A 14051-nucleotide genomic window follows, 5' to 3' on the forward strand; every position below is an offset into this window, starting at 1 on the left:
TTCATTATTTTGAAAGGTTTTGGAAGGCCTAAGTAAGTCACAAAACAGGCTTTTTTTTTTTAAGGAATGAATTCTGTAGCTTCTCCTGAATCTCCTGTGACTCTTGCGTATAATCTCATTAAAGAACTTCCATAGATAAGCCAGGTAAGAATTTTTTTAGAGAAAACCTGTTACCCATTGCTCAGCTTCCTAGAGTGTCCTCTATTGTCCTTTTCAATTAGCTAGATCCTACCTTTCTTCAGAGTTGAGCCAGATCCTATCTTTCTTCAGAGTTGAGCCAAATCAAGCCATTTCTAGTGCCTCGAACTCATCTTACTTTCTTCTCAGATGAGATACTAAGAGGAGAGTGGTCACTGACATTCACTTGCCGTAGCTTCTATCTCCTCACCTGCCCACCTGTTAGATCAAAACTTAGTGGATTGAATTTTCACACATCTCCTATTTCCATTATTGTCTTTAAAAATTATTTGTCCTCAGAAGCATGAATGTTCTATAAATAACTGCTGTTTAATAAACGTTCAGTTATCCTGTAACTTATAAGTCTATGTTTAGCTAGCTTACCTTGATAATTTCTATAATACTTTATACTTGTGACACGATTTACTATACATATAATCCCCATTGCTTACTTGTCTTATTTTATCTGCAAAGCAAGCCTGTGAGATAATCAGAAAAAAATACTGTTTATGTATATTTAGGTACAAATATACATTTGTTTAGAACATCATTAAGAAAAATGAGTTTTCCAAAATCAAGCAGTTTGTAATTATCTGTCTGAGCCCTAGGAATGTGGGTTGTCTTATTCTTGGTCTAGGGTTCTTTCTACTACAATCTGTTGTGTCAAAGAACAATTGTTCTACAGGGGCCCAGTCATCCTTCATTCTAGATAAATGTCACATTGTTAGGCTGCCCATGATGCCTCAGTGCAGTAATAGCCTTTTAGATAACACTTTTGAAACTCTGTATTCTGAGACATAAGGTCAAAAAGACAGGAAATGGCCATTTGTTCTTATTAAAATATATTTAATCAATTGACTTTATAATGCTTATTCTACGCATTGACTCCTTTAACATTTTATCAGTTCTTCGTCGCCTTCCCCACCATCCTCATCATAAGTATCATAACCTTGTGAACACATATCATTTTTATATCTGAACTGAAATTATTATTTCTTAAAAATTTGAAAGCATGAAAATTTGAAAAATATGTATGATTTTCTCAATTAATGACTTACATATTTAAGAGTTCTTTGGGTGTTTTTATGCCTGCCAAACTGTTTCTCGTACTAAACTGAGTATGGAAACACTTAAAATATTAAATATTGGTTTTACTAACATTTACATCAAAAAGAATATAAATATTCATGTTGATTTTCAGTGAACTATAAGACACTTTAGGATGTTTTTATTTGAATTTTTATTTGAGCATCTGAAAAATGCTTTACCAAATATTGATTTATTCATTCTACAATATATCTTGAAAGCATACTATATGCAAGACAGATTTTTTGGTGTTGAGATTATGGTAGATATCAGAACAAATGCAAACCCCTCCTCTGGTGGAGTTAGTATTCTAAAGACGAACATAACACCAAGTAAGATGGACTTCTCCTAAAAGCCTATGGTGGTGGAAAGTTTCAAACAGCTGCTATTATTCTGTGTTGCCTAATAAATACATGATTAAATGAGTGAGTCCTTCTAGGGTTTCTAAACAACTTCAAATAAAAAATCCAAAGCACAAAAGAAAATTTTATGTGCATTATTAACATATAGATCTATCTATCATCTATTTATCTATCTATCTACCTATCATCTATCAAGCAGCTTCTTTTGATATAGTGAGTCAAAATAGATGAGTATGACTAAATTTGTTTGAATTTTTTTACCTGATTCATTTCTCTTTTCTTTATTTGCAATTACTTTATCAAAATAGGTAGCTGCTAAGTGACCATAATATTTGTTTAGTCACATTAAGCATTGAACATATTTCTGCATATTTCTACATTAAACACATATAGAAAATTTTATGTCAAATTTAGTTTCTGTATTACATATAGAGAAAAGGGCCGATGTCTCTTCTTGCATTGAGATACAATCTCCCTATACACAGTTCAATTTTTCATTTAAGAATCTTTTAATTATATGTTTATATATAATTAAAAGCAGAATACAAAAGGTAATAATTTAATTTTTTATTATCTGCAGAAAGAATTCCTAAATTAAAAAGCTATTTTTGAAAGTAAAAACTATAAATCAATAAAGAGTCAGAATGTGGTAATGACTAACGAGTAGTAAGAGGTACTGATTTATTTTAGCTGAGGACATAACTAAACCATAAGTGAATTTATGTTGATTTTCAGTGAACTATAAATAAACTTTTAATTTAATGTTACCTTGATATTGTGGGTTCAATTAAAGAGCCAGTTCTCATTTTCAGTTGGTCAAGTTCAGACCTTAGCTTTTCAATTTCTTCTGCTAATCTTTCCTAAAAATCAAAACAAAAAGTTACTCAGATGCCAGTAATATCAGCAACCAATAATGATAAACCAGGGTTAATGGCTTTTTTAAAAAGGGAAAACTGAGGGTATATTTTTATTAAAGGTTATTAGCCACAATAATAAAGCATGCCAAAATTTCCCCCTTGTAATAAAAAATGTGGATAGCAGAAATCAATAAAAATTTATCTACATTCCCTGGCATTCACTAATCCTAAATATTTGAAAATTCCTGAGAATATTAAAACTATTACCAGCTATGTAGACATCACTTAAATATGCAGAGTAGAAATGATATTCAGTTTTAAAAATAAAGAAAATAACTTATCTATGCAGTGAATGAAGAATTTCCATTATTCTATGAGGGTTAAAGGACATACGGATGAAGGAAAAAGACGATTCGATTGAAAGAAAAAAGAAAGAAAAGCAAAAATCATCACCTTAAAAAAGAAAGTGAACAACTTATTAGCTTCATAGTGGCACAATTATTTGTACTTAATAATTTTCTCAAATTGGCATTGTAGGCTCTGGTCTGTAAAAAAATCCCTATCTTTATGTCTTAGAGCCTTTAATTAACTGCTCATGTAAGCATTTATTTTGGTTTTAAGAATTATAACTTTTATATTGTTATATATGTGTAAATGTAACCTTCTAGATTTTTCTATTACTGTTTTCTCCCCTTCCCAGCAGCTAGTGCTTGATATTTTACTTGATTCGAACTTCTTTTTTTCACCACACTTTTTTTTGTCAATGTGGCCTTTGCAATGTTTTTTTCTGTTCTTTTTATATCACTACCATCCTACTCTAAGCCCTTTTTATCTTTTTCCTGAATGATTTTTACAAGCTTCAGTCTCTTTCTTACACATTCCTCTACTAGACATACAATTTTAAAACATATGTACAATCAACTAATGCTTTGCCTTAAAATGCCAATAGTTTCTTACTGACTTTGAAAATTTCTTTGTTCATTGTTTTCACAAATGTGCAGTGAGTACCTCTTGTGTGTCAGGCACCAGAGATACAGTAGTGAGCTGACAAATGTCTTGCCCTTATGCAATTTACAATTTAGTAGAAAAGACAAATAATAAACAAGTAGGATTATAGAAATATAGAATGTTGTCAGAAAAGAGAAAACAGGGGAGTCATGGAATGCTTTTCAATAAAGTGATAATTGAGTAATGACCTAAATAAAGGAGAAAGTAAATAATGAAAATATTAGAAAAGGGCAAGGCAGATAAAAGCAACAGCAGGTGCATATGCCCATTAGTGGAAGTGAAGTAGAGGGCAAGGAATCCAGTGTGGCTGGATTGGAGAGGTTAAATAGACAAGTAGAGGATGGATTTTTGAAAGTATGATTGCAGAACTCATGAAGGGTAGTCCTAAAAGACATTGTAAAGTACTCTAAACTCTCTGACTTTTACTCTGCATGAGATAGGCAACAATTGGAGGATTTTTAAATATTTATTTATTTATTTATTTAGAGACAGGGTCTCACTTTGTTCCTGCTCCTGGGCTCAAGTAATCCTCCTGCCTCAGCCTCCCAAGTAGTTACGACTACAGCTATGCACCACTGCACCTCTCTATTTACTTTTATTTTTGTAAAGATGGGGTCTTGCTATGATTCCTGGATTTTCTAGAAGAGAAGGGAATGATCATTCTAATTGCTGTGAAACAGGTTGTTAAATTAAATTGGGAAGCAGAAAAGAGAGGAAATTATTAGGCAAGAGAGTAATGGTTTGGATAAGCATGGTGTTAGAGTAAAACTGGCTGTGTTTTCGCTATATTGTGAGAGTAGAACTAAGAGGATTTGACATTGGACTAGATGTGGAATATGAAATAAATATAGGGGTCAAGATTAACTCCAAGTTTTTTAGCCAGAGCAACTGAAAGAAAGAAATTGTTTTTATGATTTACTGAGAAGATTGCTGATGTAATAGGTTAGGTGGTTGCTGTTTGATGTGTGGGAGTGGGGTAGATTGGCATGTTACATTTGAGATATCTAGGTGTCCAAATGGGGATATTAAGTTGGCACTAGAATATGTAAACTCTCTCAGGGGAGAGGACCCAGTAGGTAATCTAAAATTTGATGTGTTCAAATTATAGATGATATTTAAATCCAGGAGATCAGATGATGTCACTAATGAAAAATCAGAAAGAAGAAAGGATAGCCAATTAAAAGTTCAAATATTAGAGATAAAGATGGAAAGGGAAACACTGAGAAAAGAGGTTGAACATACAGAGGGTTTTGCTGATAATGGACTATAAGTATAGTTAGTTCAGTGGAAATCTGAGGAATTACAGAAGATGTGGTCAGATTAGCGAATGTGCCAGCTAAGTGGGGTGATAGTTCAGAAATGAGGTACGACTGGAGATTTACTCTCTCCGGAGATTGACATAAGCAAGGATGCAAAGCATAACATGATTAGTACTCTTGGCTGCTTAGGCAGATTGTTGGAGTTACAAGGTTTGGGTAGGTGGCGGGGGAGTGGGTTCTGGGGATATTGCCAGGAGCACACAGATCTTTGGATAACATAACACGCACAATGAGATCAAGTCCAAAATTCGCAATCTGCTCAATAGCTACTTCTTTAAACACATACTAGTCGCAGTAAACTTCTGATGATTCATCAGATCAACCATCTTGGTTTTCTATGTGCTCTTGCAGAGGATTCATCCTCTACCTAGAATGCGCTACCTTTCTCTATTTGTTAAGATTGTATATATACGTCTTTAAGAGGCTACTAAAATGTAATCTCCTCTGTGTTGTCTTTGTGAACTACCTGAGAAAGAATCAGATACTATCTTCTAGGTCCCATATTACATTGTCCTAAAGACCTATCTATCTATCAGGAGATTATGGACACCATGACTGTAGAATCAAATAGTTATTTTTAATTGCATCATAATTTGCAGAATCCAGTAAGGTTAAATGTATAATTGTTCTCTCTTTCCTCTATTCTTAATCTTTTCCAATACCTTCTATATGTCATACTGCCCTCCCTCCCTACCTCCCTCCTTCCCTATGCCATACTGCCCTCCCCCTTCCTCCCCTCCTCTCCTCTGCCCTCCCCTCTGCTCACCTGCCTGCCTTCCTTCCTTCTTCCCCTCTCCCTTCTTTCCTTCTTTTTCCATTCCTTCTCTCTCAATTTCTTCTATCTTTTGTCAGCACACAATTATAGATCACTTCTTAAGTTAGCAATCCTATCTTCTTTAACAAGATAATATAAAATTGCTAACACTAATTTTATAGGATAATGAAGAAGGAAAATACATATTAGCAATTAAAAACTTCACAATATGCCCTTAGCTGCCTCTTATACTACACACCCTCCAATAGTAATAATTGATTCCAGCCAAATTGTTATGCCTATTATTTACGATCTCACACTCAGTACCCATCCTCTCACCCCACCGAGCACCTGTGATCATTCTGCACGAACAATGTTTGAAAGCCTTGCATCAGAGTCCTACTTTTCCTTAAATCTTCAGTCAAATATTTTCTTCCTGAAGGCTTTGTCCCAGCAGCAATATATCAAGGTCTTTCCTACCCATAGCTCTTACTGTCTACCTCACTCATTTGACCATTTGACACTTGGCATCTGCTACCCTGCATCTTCACTGGTTTGTAAAGGCTGTGTTTTCTCTCCTCAATTAATTTGTTTAGCTCCTTTGTAACTAGAATCATGTTTGGACATATATAACTTAGCATAATTCTTATATATAATAGTATTTAATATTATTTCTGCTGAAAGAATATCTAAAACTAGACAAATTAGTGCATATATTTTAATTCTATTTATATAAGACATAAAGTAAGACAAAACAATATTTAAATGAATAAGTCAAGATAGTGCTTATCCTTTAATGGAGGAGTATGACTATAGACTAATTTGGGAGAAGCTTCTGTAGTGCTAATTTTTGGTGAATTTGGGTTGCAAAGATTCATTAAGCTCTCCCTCTCTATGTACCCTTTTCTGCAGGTATAAAAAAATGTTTTACAAAGACAATATACCAAACATATTTTTTCAAATTTATTTCACAACAAAACATTCATCAGTGGAACAGAAAATAAAAATAGAAAAATGAGCAAATAATGTAACTTTCTATTATACCTTATCATGTAAAGATTCTTCAAGATTCTTTCTGAAAGTTTCTGATTCTTGAATTAAAACATTCTAAAGAAAAGAAAACAGCAAAAATAATTAATAAACAGAAAATACTTAAATATATAAATTAATATCCTATCACTCAAGAGTCCTCTTGGATTTCTTCCTTGGTACAGCTATTTTTTGGTTTCCATGGAAACCATGTTTTGATGAAATGTTCAAATGTGAGACCTTCACATTTTAAAAAGTACATAATTTAAATGGGAAATGTTATTTTGTAACACTTGGATGAACAAATTAAATATTACATTTCAAGCTATTTCTGTTTGCCTTTTCTTAGACCACATTTTAAATTAGAAACTATTGGTTATTCTTTGAAAAAGAAGAAATGAGTAACAAACTAAGTCTTAGAGGCATTATAAAAGATTCAGAAGAACTCACTTCTATTATCTGAAGAAAGAAGAAATTATCAAATCATATTATTAAAAAGTTCACTTTCTGGACATCTATTAAAATGTGGAATTAACAATTTATAATGATACCTAAATTATTGGAGAAATAAATTCCAGCTATTCATAAACCTAATATTGCATGTCACAAAGTCATGTGGCAATAGGTTGGCATCACAGATACTTAAAAGAAACCTTTCAAGCCTGTAATCCCAGCACTTTGGGAGGCCGAGGCGGGTGGATCACGAGGTCAACAGATCGAGACCATCCTGGTCAACATGGTGAAACCCCGTCTCTACTAAAAATTACAAAAAGTTAGCTGGGCACGGTGGCGGGTGCCTGTAATCCCAGCTACTCAGGAGGCTGAGGCAGGAGAATTGCCTGAACCCAGGGGGCGGAGGTTGCGGTGAGCCGAGATTGCGCCATTGCACTCCAGCCAGGGTAACAAGAGCGAAACTCCGTCTCAAAAAAAAAAAAAAAAAAAAAAAAAAAAGAAACCTTTCCAGAAAATTATTGTTGTTGTTAAACATTATTTTTTCTACAAAGCAAACAAGTACTACAAGGCATTATTTAAAATAATGCATTCTTTTCCAATTTATAGAGTAAAATTAAACTAAGAGTATAGTAATTGTATAGTGGCCATGTATTTGGAGTTGTATGGGAAGAAGACATGCCTTATGACTTTCTAATAGGTAAATTAATGAAACTACTTTGACATTTTATCAAAACATTTTCCCAATTTTGGTGTATCTTACGTATTAAGGGAAAATGTCTAGCTAAAATAGTGATTGACATTCAATCTAAATTTCCAAAATTATGTGATCATCCAGGTTTTATACCCTACCTTTATTTATGCTCTGGAATTGGTAACCAGCTCACATAACTCTTGCTGGTCTGGTAGCTGCCAACTATCAATGAGACATATGTAACTGTAAATCACATTGCAGACTGTACAGAAGCACTTTTCCTGAAATAACGCAGCTGAAAACACTGGGGTCCTAAACCATCTACTGGGATTGATACTAGTTCTACTGATGACTTAAACTCACTTACATTTTGACTTTTAGACTGGTGTGTACATATCAGTCACTTGAGACATGAATAGTTCAAATCACCTCCACCCCTCCAAAAATATTGACTTTTGTCTCATCACTTTTCTATTTTGCATACCAGGCAGAGGATAAATAAAATATTTTCATCATACAAGCACAGAATATTTTAATACATTTGCCTCATATGAACAAGCCAATATAAAAGATTCATATATCATGCGACATTTTTTTTCATCCAAAATTTGATCTTATACTTATTTAAATAAAAACTATGCATTTATTTTTTAAGAATATATCAGGTATTTTTAAAAACTAAGCAAATGGATCATCTGACCAATAAAATGATTGCAGCTGTATATAAAACAAACATGATCATATGAACACTGCAAAATTTTCATGTGATTTTACCCTTCTATCATTTTACCTTTTCTTCTAGAGCCGCCATTCTTTCCTTTAAGTGTAGTTGTAGGCGTTCGTTGGATTCAGTCAGAAGTCTATCAACAGTATCTGATAATCTCTTGTTATGCTCCTCATTCATTTTCTCTCTTTGCCTAGCCTTAAATTTAAAAAAATGAAATAAAAATCCATTGAAAAACTGTTTGAGGTTATTTTCATAGTTTTGCTAGTTTAAATTGAATTTAATTTTACATCTGTTTTGAATAAATGGTGGAAACTTTTTTCTTCAGAATCTACAGGGCATATTTGTAAGTTTGAAATATAACTGATACTCAATTAAAGGCTTTCTTTTTATACACAGAATATGAATTAATAAACTGATGATGGGGGGTAATAGTTCTTAATACACATACTCTTTGAAGTTCTTGATTTTTCTCTTCAAGTTGACCCTCTAGATGTCTCATACGTTCTTCAATATTTCCATGTCTCTCTTCAGCCTGTTAAGAAATATGATAAGGCACCTGAAGTGTAAGATTTGGTTTACTCTTTTCCTCCAAATAAATTGAAATAAAATGTAAAGCAAGCTACTACCAACTGCAAACAGTTTTTAAAAAATAAACTTTCTTCAAACAGGCAGCTGAACAGCATTGCTTGAAATGTGTCAGCTACAAAGGCCTGTTACATCCAAGCATCAGCAAAACATTTGAGTTATTTATGAGCAATGAAATCAGCCAAATGTAACATGCAGACTGTGCATGGTTTGAACACAAACCTGCCATTGTCCAATTTTAAGCTCCTGAAGCACTGAACTGCACAGATGGTCGATTATCAATAAATAAAAGTAACATAATTTTTATAAACGAAAAGAAAAACTTAGATGGATTCTATTTAGCAATAGAAAGTAAAGTCCAGTAGGACTACCTTCCTACGTATGGAGATCATTTCTTGTAGTTTAGCTTCCATAACATATTGATAATCATCAGATGAGGTAGAAGAGGTTGGATCAGACTAACAAGTCAAGGAAAAGGAGAGGGACAAAATTGAAAAATCAGAACTAAAGACACTGACACCAAACAGAATGTAGCACAGAATGCTTAAAAGAAAAGTGTGACAGCAAATTTAATACTTTAATAGATAGAATTTTATGTGGAAAGAACTACACTGATATTTGGTGAATACAATGCAGTTGATGATTTTAAATAAAAAACAGTAATATACTAAAATAAAAAGCTATCAACCTAAGATATGAAAGGTTAGTGATGGCTGGCAATGAGAGACTACTACAGAATGAATAAAGCAACTTTGAAAGAGTTATATAAGAACTGGAATTATGGGAAACCAAACACCAGAATATGTCTCTGATAGATTGTTAAAAGTTTGTATTTTGGTTTGTTTGTTTATATTACTTAAAAATAATGGAAACAATGTATCACAATGTTGAAAAAAATGCAAGGCAATGACTCAGGTATAATTAATTTGGAACAAAATTTTTTCTAAATCTTGCTCTGTAGAAATAAGATAAAAAACTAAGCCACGGGGTTATTATGAGTAGTCCCCCAATTTAAGCAAGATTGAGTTTCCTCAGCAACAGGAAAACTTACGAAATGACTTCTGGTCTGCGAATGTGCATATGATCATTGGTCTAGAATCTAATGGCCTACTCTCCGATATAGGTTTAATTAGAAATTTTAAATGAATTATCAAGCTGACAACAATTCTGTGAGAATGAGAAATCTTGATTGTCACTCTTCTGACACCAGGGGCCAATTCAAAGCTATTTCTGCATTGATTTGTTGCTGGGGAAACAAAATAGTGCCTAAGTGAATAGGCAGCAGAGTTGCCTTGTGAGCTCATGTTTGCCCAGTGCCAAGGTTAGATACATGTCTTGGAGGTGACTGTCAGGTTACCACAGGTGCAGAGTGTTCAACACATGTGACATTGCTGATTGCAAAATTGCTGGTATGTTATGCAGGGATTACATATGCAGTTACATCAACATTTTAATCATTGAAAGTTAAGTAATTATTATATTTAAGTGACTGTATGTCCGGACTACAAATTTTAACTCCAGAGCATATTCTATCACATTTTATAAGTTCCTTCTAAAACAGTGAAACCTACTTTATGCCAATATAGAATTATATATAAATATGACATGCAGTAACTGAAAAGAAATAGTAACCTATTCATGTATTAATTCAGATGCATAGATACTATTTTATGCAATAAATTCCAATTTTCCCAATTTAATCTATGAAAGCAAACATTTAACATTTCAATTCTGGTGTGCTTATGCAAACTACAATTCAACATTTACATTTTGTAAGGTTTTCCTTTGGATATTCTTATTTTACAAATGTGGAAGATAATAAAGACATAATAAATAACCAATTTCTTTCCTCCATGTTGTCTTCAAATTTTCAAATAGAAGCTACACAGAGTTACCATGATCCCCAAATGTCATAAAATGGCTTTATAGTATCATTTAAAATTTAGAGTTATATTAAGAATACAGTAAGTTGGTCAAATGTTGTTGAATATAACCTAAATTCATAAAGGATTTCTGATCCTTCAAAAGTACATTTTAACATGAGTTAGTGGTGTTAAATTAATTAGATGACCGACTCAAGATATTCCAGACATGAATATTTCAACCGTCAAAACTGCGTCTTCAAAAATACAAGTTTTTAGAGACCTTTAAAACTTCTAGCTGTTTCTGTTTATTATTTTAAAACACATCAAACTTAAAAAAACACACACACAAAACACCAAAATTTTGAAAATTCATTTCAGAGATAAATAAGAATTTTGTTCTATTTAAATTACTATGCTATTGCTGATACATTTTATTGATACTAGAAATAAAACACCTCATTCAAGATGAATTACGTCCTTGCTAAAGAAATATGTATTTTAATTTTTTGAGATGGAGTCTCACTCTATTGACCAGGCTAGAGTACAGTGGCACCATCTCTGTTCACTGCAACCTCTGCCTCTCAGGTTCAAGCGATTCTTCTGCCTCAACCTCCTGAGTAGCTGGGACCACAGGTGCATGCCACCACACCTGGATAATTTTTGTGTTTTTAGTAGAGACCAGGTTTCACCATATTGGCCAGGCTGGTCTCAAACTCCTAACCTCGTGATCCACCCTCCCCAGCCTGTCAAAGTGCTTGGGTAACAGAAGTGAGCCACCACACCTGGCCCAAAAGTTATTTTTCTTATTCAGTCACTCATCTAACCCCTCAAAACAATACAAATGAAAAAGATAATTCTTTTTGAAAGTCCTTTATGTTCTTCAGATGAAAAATCTAATTATGCATATCTTAGTCTATGTTATAGTCATTAAGATCAGTGTTTGCAGAAAAAAGTGAAATATCTATATGTTTATACAGCTATATATAATTTAGGGAATATTTTTTCAAATTAAATGATAAATTTATCTTTATCTTAGAAATCACACATTTCTAAAATTGCCAGATTAGTTTACTGGCATGGTTTGTGACTATAGAAGGATCCAAATTATAAACTCATCTTAATCGTTTTTTTTTTTGTTTTTTTTTTTTTTGAGACAGAATTTCGCTCTTGTTACCCAGGCTGGAGTGCCATGGTGCGATCTCGGCTCACTACAACCTCCGCCTCCTGGATCAGGCAATTCTCCTGCTTCAGCCTCCTGAGTAGCTGGGATTACAGGCACATGCCACCATGCCCAGCTAATTTTTTGTATTTTTAGTAGAGATGAGGTTTCAACATGTTGACCAGGATGGTCTCGATCTCTTGACCTTGTGATCCACCCGCCTCGACCTCCTCTTAATCAGTTTTATCCAACTAGTCACTCCAACACTCTGTAAACAAGCAGCTATTTCAATGCTCTCTAATCCTGCTCTACCTTGTCAAAGGTTTGCCTTTCATTACCTGGTTAACTCTCCTATTTTGACCTACAGGGAGATCAGTTCACTGTTCGTTATTAATTATTTGCTTTTTTAGAAAATAAGGCATTTGTGTCTGCTTCATTGCTCCATCAATTATTTTTGGGTAATTCCTAATGCCATAACTTTAAACTTAAAGTCCAGATACCTACCATACTCCTTCATTGTAGTAGCCTTGAAAACTTAGCAAATATTAATGATTGTGTAAAAATATAAATTGTGTGATTATTTGTGAATTCATATCAAAAGTCAAACATATTTTTAGTGACAAAATGCACTTTTATATAACTTGTAACATATATATATATATACACTTTGAAATGATGTCACTTCCATTTGACTGTTAGAGGTCAGAATACTGCTTTTTAACATTATAGTGCTTATAAAATTCTAAAATATGCAATAGTTGCAGAATCTACTGGCTGTATTATGGCAGAAAGTTTTGAACATTCCTCAGAGTATTACTGATTTTAATTTTTCAGAAGAAATTACAACTATAAAAACCACTTTTTGATTATATGTTTTAGACCTCAAACTTTTAAACATCTAACTTTACATATCTGACAAGTTTTTTAGTGTCATTGGAGAGGAATCAAGAAGTTATGATATTTTCTATACTTCTAATAGAAATTGATGTGAAACCTGTTAATTTGTTGTGTCTCATATAGACAACATTATCATTTTTGTTTACCTCCATGATTATTCTTATAGAAATATTACCATGGAAAATTAACTATAACAATGGCATGAAATTGTTACTTGTTTTGTTAACGTTTAAATAGGCAGGGGAAACCTCACATTTATATAACAATTATTCTTGCTGCCATAAATATGTATGAGAAGAAAACAATTCATTTAATAACAGATCAATATAACAAAGATTACATTAATTTTCATGGATCCTATAGAAAATCTTTATAGATTCCATTTTGATTGCCAGTTCTTTCTACAAACATATCTAGGTTGACCAATTGTTCTAGTTCAGTACCTTTGTTAAGGCTGCAATTCTCTGAGCCAGTTCAGCCTCTACTTCAGGCAATGTTTCAGCCTTTCTCATGGTCTGCTGCAACTTTTGTTCAGCTAGCTCAAGACGTTCTTGTAACTGTCTGTTTTTCTCTTCCATCTGAAATGGGAATGGAAGGAGAGACACTTAAGGAGTCAGAGTTTGAATAGCAAACACCAGACACCAGGGGCTTTGCACCTCAGTCATGATTCTAGATTTAAAATTAGTCACTACTGCACCTAAATGTGTAACGTGTTGATTGTTGTCTTGTTTTCATATACTGCTTATCCATTTTCCTTCGCAAAATTCAGCACATTAAAAAAATGAAAAGGCTCTTACCATTGGCAGCAAAAAGGAAAGAAATTACTCATGAGTATTAATTTAAACAAAGGAAATATAGCTCAGTACTAAGACATTAGATATACCAGCATAGCAAAATACTGAAAACCATGATATTTAGACTGGAGTGGGAAACGTAATGTAGCATTATGATCCAGGCTCTAAAGATAAGATTGGCAAACATTTTCTGTAATGGGACAGATAGTAAAAATTTTAGGTCTCACGTATCATATGGCCTGAATCCCAAATACTCAACTGTGTTATAGCATAAAAACAATCATAGAC

The 14051-nt window shown here is 33.2% G+C and overlaps 1 protein-coding gene across 50 annotated transcripts in view; it reads right to left on the reverse strand.

The window, feature by feature from the left end:
* PPFIA2 (PPFI scaffold protein A2) overlaps positions 1-14051 on the reverse strand; it is a 506309-nt gene that overhangs the window by 104563 nt on the left and 387695 nt on the right. For 40 of the 50 annotated variants that reach the window (XM_078336983.1, XM_078336985.1, XM_078336982.1 and 37 more), the window contains 5 exons: positions 13413-13547; positions 8912-8995; positions 8527-8658; positions 6608-6670; positions 2394-2485 (listed from right to left, as the gene is read on the reverse strand). In XM_078336983.1, the coding sequence (XP_078193109.1) occupies positions 2394-2485; positions 6608-6670; positions 8527-8658; positions 8912-8995; positions 13413-13547 (506 nt within the window). Of the gene's footprint in view, positions 1-2393; positions 2486-6607; positions 6671-8526; positions 8659-8911; positions 8996-9419; positions 9507-13412; positions 13548-14051 lie in introns of all 50 variants that reach the window. The other 10 variants (XM_054238673.2, XM_054238679.2, XM_054238677.2 and 7 more) reach the window with 1 other exon arrangement.

This window comes from Callithrix jacchus, chromosome 9, assembly GCF_049354715.1.
Source record: "Callithrix jacchus isolate 240 chromosome 9, calJac240_pri, whole genome shotgun sequence".
Taxonomy (NCBI): Eukaryota; Metazoa; Chordata; class Mammalia; order Primates; family Cebidae; genus Callithrix; species Callithrix jacchus.